The 9,836-nt window shown below is 36.9% G+C and overlaps 1 protein-coding gene across 1 annotated transcript; it reads left to right on the top strand.

Annotated features, from left to right (window-relative positions):
- The first annotated feature begins 534 nt into the window (after nt 1-534).
- LOC104075542 (hypoxanthine-guanine phosphoribosyltransferase-like) lies at nt 535-9,296 on the top strand. The gene is made up of 9 exons (XM_009576083.1): nt 535-634; nt 4,073-4,179; nt 4,635-4,818; nt 5,560-5,622; nt 6,163-6,180; nt 6,392-6,474; nt 7,510-7,556; nt 8,250-8,326; nt 9,249-9,296. The coding sequence occupies exons 1-9, from the start codon at nt 617-619 to the stop codon at nt 9,294-9,296; spliced, it is 645 nt and encodes a 214-aa protein (XP_009574378.1). The 5' UTR covers nt 535-616.
- The last annotated feature ends 540 nt before the right edge of the window (nt 9,297-9,836 follow it).

Here is a 9,836-nt window from a genome sequence, read left to right as displayed (position 1 = left end):
ATCGTCCCTCATTTTATGAAAGGATGACCTGGAAGAATGTCTCTGACAGGGTTCACCATGTCTCAACAGCTGCAGACCTCTCCTTCAAGTCATCTTTAAAAATAAGGCTTTGTTTATTCAAATACTGATTTTTGACAACAAGTTAGCACGAGAATTTTAAAAAGATGTGGACTTTATCACAACAATGGATGTGCAAATATTGTGTAAGAAACTGGTATATAAAATTACCTTCTACACATTTACCACTGAATTACCATCTGCTACAACCAAATACCTGACTTTGTTTTCAATAAAAAAATACTACCCTACCTAGTCCTTCCCCACTAATTTGATTCATGTGCTTCCTTTTTGCATCTCCCTCGTTCCCCATATCTTTACTCTGATTGGCTGCAGCAGGGCTAACGCCTATTTTATTTCTGGTTAATCTGATTAAGTAAAACCTTGGGATTGTGATGTCAGTGCATTAGCAGAAGGAAGTAATGCTTCCTGGAGGAAGGATGGCAGTTTTGACCTTTTAGAAGCAGCTCATGATCTGACTGCAGGATGAAAATAGAGTGAGACAAACTGCAGTAATAATACCAACTCATTCTCCGATAGCATAGCTCAAAGTAAGATTATGGCTCGTGGATTGCAGGTAAGAAAGCATAATGCACTTATATTTGGTTATTTGATTGAAGGGAGCTTTGAGTGTGGGCGAAAGGTTAGCTTCAGCAAAAATAGTAGAACATTAGAAATACTGACTGATGAAAGGCCTTGTTTCTTATATTTACTCAGGAGAAAAACTGGCCTTCAGAACAGAGGCATCTTAATACGACTCAATTTTTTTACAAATTTATTACACTATTTATTTGACTTTAATATACCTATATTCATATTCTTTCATTCTGTGCTGATGAAACAATACTTATTTATGAATCTCTTTATTGTACATAATTGCTGTAGTTCATTTTATTGGTTTTTTTTCTCCTTAAACTCAGAAACCTACATCAGTAAATGAACAACAGATGAGACTGAATCTAAATTAAACAACTAATTCCTCAAGTTATAAGCTTGTGATTTAAAAATTTAATGACTTTGTGTGATAGTTTAGTAGACTGCTTTATTACAATGGGATGCTGCTGTATTATTTAGCAAGTACCACAATACAAATGCTTTTATGAGCCTGTAAGGTATATGCAGCATGTTGCTATGGTGATATGGTGCTCAAACTGATGCAATCCTTAAGGTTCTGTTCATGAACCTTTCAGCAGGCCTTAAAAAATGCTTCACACATAGCAACAAACAAGATATTAATGTGGCAGACATTGTTTGCAGGAAATAGTCTCAATGAGCATAGTTGTTAACCAAATAAAAGGTACGAAACTGCACTGTTGAAGTAGCTATAAGGAGTAATTACTATGTACATCTGTATGCTTCAAGATTAACTTTATTCAATAGTTACATTAAGATGGACAAAGCTCATCCCTCACTTAAGCTGAACCAGTTGTGATGCCGCTCATCAAATGCAGCAGGAAGCTAAATTCATTGGCAACAAGGCTGAACTTTAACTCGCTGTGCAGATGAAAGCCCAAATTGTAACTGCAAAAGCAAATTGTAAGGCTGAAATCCATTAAATATGGCAATCAGTATCATAACTAGGCAAAAGAAAAACTGCTCAAGTTGCAGGTGGCATAGTCATTGCATTTAAGCTGCAGTTAATGCAGACTGCAATAGAGATGGGAATCTTGAGGGGAAAAAAACCCCAAACAACAAAACAAACAACCCACCCTACAGCACTTTCTAAACTGTTTATCATGTCAGTTACTATCCTTAGAGGTGCTTTTTCTGTACTCCAAATGAAAAGATGCTTATATGTTCCAGTAGTCTCAAATAAACACTGTCTTTTAACTTTGACCAATGCTTCCAATTATGTCCTATCGTCATTGCTTCTTGTTGACAGAATCCCATATATATCCTGTATGTGTATTCTGTCTGTTACCACTAGCAACCTCACACAGGCAGAAATTAGCCCATTTCAAACCGGCCAACCAGGTTAACATAACACTCAAACAACAATAACCAGTTCTACACTGCATTAAAGTCTGCTCATAGATGCTACTGTCTAGCCTCATCTACAGCTGATACCAGTGTAACTGCCAGTATCTCTTCCAAGATTAATAAAGCATAAACAAACTTAATTTGAAGACAATCCTTCACCTAAGCTTTCACTTTGCTGACTTCAGCGACAAAAAAAATAGTAACTAAACCAGGCAAAATAGTACTGCTGACACTCTAAACAGTGCTCAACTGCAAGGCTATTATTCTGTAAGTCTAACTTGGAACATCAAGGCCTATCAATTTTGAGTATTGCAGAATACGGTTAGTTCAGCCAGGATGAGATTCTATATGCATTGCCTTGTACTACAATAATCTGTTCTTTGAAATTCTTGTTAACACCTGTCTCTCTATTTTTATCTTTAAATGAAGTGGGCTATTTGTGGCCAACTTAAAATAAACAGCAGTAATTGGTTATCTCATTTTTGTGGCTGCTGTGAGTTTTGCAAGTAATAACCTACAGGGCAATACTCCTGCTCCCCACAGTCGATTTTTTCCTTTCTTCCTAAGCACTCATCTCTCTTATGCCAAAAAAGGAGAATTAAAAACAATTCATCTGTCTAAAGAGTTTGCAGGTGTTAACTTGTTTGTTAGCAATGCTTTATGCTATTATTGCCTAGTTCATGGCTCTGTGCTGTCCCTTAGCAAGCTACCAAGTCCTTGGTTTTGAGGCCTGTTTAGTAAAATCAAAGGATGTTTCACAGTTGGTACAGGGGTGTTACACATGCCAAGTCTGACAGGAGAAAGATTTAGTCTCAGCAAGAATACTGAGTAAAACCATTCCTTTAAAACTTTGCCTTCTACTGAAGTAGTTGTCTACTTTGCTGCCTAATAAACAGACTATATGCTTTGGTGGAACATATGCTCCACCAAAGAAATGTGCAAAATGTAGCACTCTTACATTTTGAATTATACCGTATTGAGTTCTGTTGAATGCAACTGGTGTGTAGTTAACCTATTTTGCACTAGTAAAACTTTGAGCCAGCTTTTAATTTTTCTTTCAATTAGTTCTGTATTTTTTAACAATAACAGGGCAGTATTAGATGTGACAAAAATCTCACTAATTTTTTCTTAACTTATTTCTAATACTTGTATATTAGCCCTCTTATTCACAGTTGTTTCTACCTCATTATATTTTTTTCTTGCCTGCTTTTGTACCTCCACTTCATAATGAACAAAAACCAAAGCATCCATTACAGTCTTGAAGGGTGGTAGAATCCAAAGACACAGATCTGTTTAGGGTCAAAAGATTAGTCAGAAGAGAAGCCCAAATGGAGAATATGTAACTTCTAGACATCCAGACACCTCCGGGTGCAACAGCCTGGAGCCAGCAGGTTGAAAAAAGAACTGTAGTTCTAAAGCCTGATGCCAAAAGGGTTAAGGCCCTGATCTGTGGGAAGTAGCTATCTCCCCAACCATGCTGAGGAGCAATCCGCTAGCAGGGCAAACAGCAAAACAAGCTGAACTGCAGCTCAGCAGGTCTCTGGTTCTCACCTATGGGCACCCTCTGCAGCTTCTCCTCCTCCCACTACCATCTCAAAGCTTCTCCTTTGGGGTAAGTCATCTCCCCTGTCCTCTGAGACAGCTGATGGTTGGTATGTGCTTACTTCTGTCAAAAGTTCAGTTGTGAATTCATGCTTAGAAGGCAGAGTTTTCTCTTTTACACAGTGGAAAATGATGGTCAAGGTACTGCAGCATCCTAGAGTCACCCGCTGACTGGAAATCAATCTACTTGCCTTAAATTTTAATTTTCGCTTGTCTACCACACGAGCAAGCTACTGCGCTCTGCAGAAGAGGGAATGGAGAATATAAGGGGGTGTTGTTGTTGTTGTTTTGGGGTTTTTTGAGTTGATGGTTGAGAATTTCTCTTGTTGTGGGTGTGGGGAGAGGAGTCTTTCTCTTCATTATCAGAGACTGGAAGGTTTTTTCCTGTGTGGCCCTGTCTTTACTCTTTGAGTTATTTCCCTTTCACTTGCAGATAAGAGATGAAGAAAGTGGCTATAATAAAAATCTATTTTGCATTCCTAAGCATTATGAAGAAGATTTAGAAAGAGTCTTCATTCCTCATGGACTCATCCTGGACAGGTATGAGTGTAATCAACAAAGCGTGGTGATAGTGATGCAAATGATCCATTTCCCTCCAAATGAAAAGACTGATGCCCTATCCTGCATAGCCCATGAGAAACATGGAAACCCTGCAGCTATAACACTTCTGTTCTGGAGTTTAATACAAGAGGATTTTTATGGAGAGGATTCCTTTACAACCCCAGTTAAGTTTCCATGTTATCTCAAGTATCTTTAACCTTTCCTATCCTGCATTGTTTAGATATATGGATTAAATCAACAGTATGTCAAGTGGAGTAGGCATCATCCTGTGAACTGCAAATATGTGACTAACTTTCCTATGTCTTAATGTGGTCACAATTTGCTGATTATAAAAACTTAACAGCTAGATGAGAATTTTAACTTGGACATTGCTTAATACATGGACAAACAAATATGATATACAAAACACTGTACAAGATTTTTTTTCATTCCAGGACAGAACGTCTGGCTAGAAATATCATGCAAGATATGGGAAGCCATCACATTGTTGCACTCTGTGTCCTTAAAGGAGGCTATAAATTCTTTGCTGATTTGCTGGACCATATTAAAGCACTAAATCAAAATGGTGATAAATCTGTGCCTATTACTGTGGATTTTGTTAGAATAAAAAGTTACTGCGTAAGCCACTTTCTTTTCTTTGGAAAATTGACCCTCCCCATAGATTGACATTCTGAATACTGGTAGTTTACATGAAAACTCCACAAAAACTGAGTTTATGCATATATCCTGTTCAAAGCAACTCAATTTATTACGTATGGAAAAGCAACTGATTTACCGATCTCCCCCAACGATCAGATGGATATTGTATATTCACTGGAATGAACATATAGCAGAACACTTAACATGACAAAGCCAGGGTCAGGTCTCCAACGTCCTCCTCTCCAGCCCAGAGCTTCCATACAGGTTCTACTCTGTCTTTACCATGGCACCCTTTGGTAGGAGGGAGTCTGGAGAGGAGCTGAGCATCAGAGACTTGCTTATTGTCTCTTTCTGCATTATTTTTTATTCCTATAGATAATATTGGAGAGACTTGTTTTCATAATCTGTGGGGGGGGGAAACAGGTATCTTTTGCCTGAACAAATTGTAGCTGGCCTGAGCCAACTACTGTAAAGCAAGGACTTACGCTATTTTTTCTGTTTTCTTTTCTCCCCTTTTTGAAGGCTAGAGCTCTGTGCACTGATCAAAATTTACCCCATGCTAAATACAGCTAAAAAGCTGTTTTACTGAAGGAGTGCTGCATAAAATTGCAAGTGTCATTTGACTGGCGAAAAGCAAGAGCAGCACACCATTCATACACATACAAGATAACACTTTTGAGCATGTTTTATGCGACTTCTCTCTCTTCTTTCTCCTTCTAGAATGACTCACCCACAGAAAAAATCAGTATTGTTGGCGAGGAACTGTCTACACTAAATGGGAAGGTATGAATTAGCATCTTCAGCTTTTAAGGGGAAAGAACAGTTTTTGTGTATTTTCCAGGAAGTCCATCTTTACTAAGATTTTGATACTACATATTTACAACCACTTAACACTGGTTTAAAATGCCATGCTTTGAAACAGTGAGTAATTGCCACTGATCTCCGTGGAAACTTAACACGATCAGTATTGAATGCTTCTAAAGATCCTGTTCCACAATTTATCCCACAGCCCCCAGAAATGAACCATCTCAAACTGATTCATACAGTATGGTTCTAGGATGCTATTGCTATATATAGGATAATATATAAAATCTAACACAGGTGGTTTTTTCACAATATTTTATGCTTCCATAAATACTTACAGAAAGACTCTTCAGAAAGCACTAAAATAATGTAAGTAGTTAAGTGACAAGCTCCTTTGAAAATCAACCGCAACTTACTTGTAACTGAAATTTGTAGTGCAAACTTTTCCAGGCTGTAAAATTCACTGAATGTTGCCATGTAAATATTTTTTTCTTTCTCTCCCTACATGATCTTTTCCAGAATGTGTTGGTAGTAGAGGTAAGTAAAGATTGGAGTGTTGGGGGAGGGAACTACATGAACTTTTTTCTCTCCGTTTTGCAAGTTAATACCTATTGCATATAAAACAACAATTAACTATGTTACTGTGCTACCAGGGTTGCTGACTGGTTTTTATGCTTTAAATTAATCCACTGACAGTCTGGGTTTTCTTTCAGGCTCAGAGGAAAACTTTTTTTTAAATCTCTTTCAGGACATTATTGAGACTGGTAGAACAATAAAAGCGCTACTTTCAAAATTAAAAGACAACGAACCAAAGATGGTAAAAGTTGTAAGGTATAATGATATCACCACTTACTAATGTATTGTAACGAGACGATACAGCAAAATCATTTAGGTGAATAGTCGGTGTATGCTGCTGTGTGTGTTTTGGTTTTGTTTGGTTTGAAGTTTGGGGGAAGAGGAAGTAAAAGCAGGAAGCAATCCTTATCCAGCTGGTGAAAAACTAAGTATTTATTAAACTGGGAAATTTACATATGCACTACCACCTTCACTGTCAAAATGAATAAAAAAGGTTTCCTGGCTCTTTTTGCATAGTTCATAAAGTCTGATGGATTCCCTCCTTCTTACCTTCTTATGTTTGAAGGAAATTCAGCTCTTTCCATAGGTTTCCTAACACCACCTCAGTTGCCTCAATACTCCAATGACCACACTCAGAATTTTTCTTAATATCCTCAGTCATACAGATTTTTAGAATATAAGAGTTTGCCACTTGAAATCATCTTGCAAGTGCTAACATTCTAGATCTACTTTTAGATGATCTCTAAAAAAATTTTTTGGGAATATCCCCGTCTCTGTCAAGTAATGATGATGCTTTGAACAAACACTTTGTGTTCTATGTACCAGTTATGCTCTTCCTAGTGAATGTCCAGGAGGTTCTCAGTTTCTTCAGAAGTGCACAGGAAAAGCAAGAACAGATATGACTTTGTGGAAGAAATCGTAGCAACATTGCACAGCTTGTCCTCTTCTCCTTCCCTCCCTGCTAAAATCTTTACAGGCCACTTGAACTTGCTTACCTATCTGTGCTATTCTAGTTTGCTGATACAATGCTATGTGAAAAAATAATTATTTGGGACACAGAATTGAAGAGAACTAAATGTAAAACAATACAGTCATTTGGACCTTCAGTGATCGGAGCCTTTGCTTCTTCCTCAATTATAAGGCTGAACACTACTTCCTTTTGTTACAATAATCTCATTGCTTTAATTTAACTGCATGATTGTAGAAGCTTACGGGGCGGGGTGGGAGAAGTGAATTATACAGCTTAGAGCAAAACATATTTTAAAAAACCTTCTCTGCTCTGCCTTGCAGCCTGCTTGTTAAAAGAACACATCAAAGTCCAGGTTACAGACCAGACTGTAAGTATTGTGTTTGTTCTGGTTGTCCAAAATCCAAGCTCATAACTTCACTTCATGCAGCAAGCCTGAACACTGGCATAAAAGTTTCAGGAAGGACAAGAAAAATGGGGAGAAAATACTTAAAAAATTGTAAACTGATGACTAGCTATCCTATGCTGAAACCTCATGACCACCTGCTTTTTTTTTCCCTGGCTGGTCTGACTGCAGGTTTGGCTATTTGTTACCAGATACCAGAAACAGAATCAAACCTTAATTTTTTTATTGTTTGGCTTTGACCCTAAAAAGCATTTGTTTTGACTCGGCATTAAACTTCCCTTGTTTTCAAACTGAAAATCTCTACTGAGTTGTAGTGCATCTACTTTTACACAAGTAAAATCTCACTCCTTGTCTCCCTCTCCCAGGGAGACTGGAGGAGACTACCTCATAAGTAGGTTTTAAATAATAATTTTGTTCTTAAAATACATTCTCTTAACATTTTAATTGTATTACTAACTGATGGGGATGGTATAGATTCTAACATCTGTCATCAATTTATGGCTTTGATTCTTAAAGAAGCATGCTAAGTACCTTGAAAGAAAGATGATGTATTTGTTAGGTATTACTCTTAAATAGCTGAAGCATGTGTTGAATACAAACTGTGTACTTAAAAGCTATTTACACCACCCACGTATAAAAAGAATTGTTTTGTTACAGATATAGGCTTTGAAATTCCAGATAAATTTGTGGTTGGATATGCTCTTGATTATAATGAATACTTCAGAGATCTAAATGTAAGTACATACATGTGTGCCTCGACTGTTACATATATGACTGTTACCACAGGTAACCCCCAAGGATATTAGCTTATACTAGGAGCTTCTCAACAATTAACAAAACTTCGTATCTGTCTAGAAACTTCCATTAAAAGGGCAAAAACATTATTAACATGCCAAGCTGTAATTCCACGTAAAGGCGTAAGAACTTGTTTATGCCTTACCTTTTTATGAATCTACTCCACAAGTCTTGTGGCCCAGCTGTGCTGTATAGTATTCTGAATCCTCCAGGATGGTTGGCAGCATACAATCTGCTGGCCCCATCTGAAAAGAAAGTAACTTGTAATTTGGCTTTGATTTCATGTTTGTCTTAGTGAAGTCTTATGTTGCTCTCTTCTAGCCAAGTCTCTAAGATGGCTGTGTGTGGACTGTGTGTGAAGGCTTTTCCTGCATGTCCATCAAGATCTTTTTTGTTTTGTTCCATTATAGTCTCCTTAGGCTGCACTGAATAGTAGACTTGGAAAGAGCATAACTGACAGAAAGAGCTGATCTTGTTTTCCCCTCCTTAGTTTTAAAAGCACTTTCTTAAATCTGGTTAAGTGGAAAAGTTTTTCCCTGGGAAGTCTTCTTAATAAGATAAACCAGTTGTTAAAGACATAATGGATGTATGCTATTGCAAAGCTATATGAAGGAGGATACAATAATTGAACAAACCTGACCTCTTCAGAATATACAAATCTATAAATTACAGATGAGCTCGGAAGCAATATTACCATCTCAATTTTACTGCAAGTAGTAAACTTGCAACCAAACTCACTCACAAAGATTACTGTTCTGTTGTGTTTTCCTTGCAATGCTAGGAATACAACTGAAAATCATTCTTGCATTTTCTTTGAAGGTAAAGATTGACTGAAGTTGTATTACTATTTTTTTTTTTTAGCACATCTGCATTCTGAAAGAGAAAGCCAAAGAGAAATATAGGATCTGATAATATCAGTCTTCTAGAACAACAGTTCAGTGGCATGTACTGCTATGTGGATGAATAAAAAAAAGTAATCTACTAATTGTGCTCTTCACTGAAGAACTACAACATTTTCTAAAGATACCACTCTATATATTTTTCCTACAATGATTATGTAAAACAGCTTAAAGGTGAATGAGTTCTGTTCAAGTTTTGGTGCAACCTGTACATGTGTATGTAATTATGTTTGGGTTTTAATTTACTAAATGAAGTAACATATTTTGTGATTGTATATAAACTGCAGTTATTTTTACATGTGAGTTGTATGTGTAAATACATACAGATGTACTTTATGTAACAAATAGACTGAGTAAGCATTTAAAGACTTGAGGTTAATCAAGTCAACTGCACAAACACATTTGGTTCTTTAGCTTAATGCAATGAAGGGAAAAAAAAAAGTGAACATTAAGGTAACTACACTAAGATTAGTTCTTATACATTCTATGTAACTTGGGCTATTGTGTCCTGTTTTTTGAGGGAAGGGATCACGTGGTGATTCTAACATTC

This window comes from Fulmarus glacialis, unplaced genomic scaffold, assembly GCF_000690835.1.
Source record: "Fulmarus glacialis isolate BGI_N327 unplaced genomic scaffold, ASM69083v1 scaffold8834, whole genome shotgun sequence".
Taxonomy (NCBI): domain Eukaryota; kingdom Metazoa; phylum Chordata; class Aves; order Procellariiformes; family Procellariidae; genus Fulmarus; species Fulmarus glacialis.
Note: the sequence above shows the minus strand (reverse complement) of the source record. Positions and strands in the feature narration are given on the sequence as shown.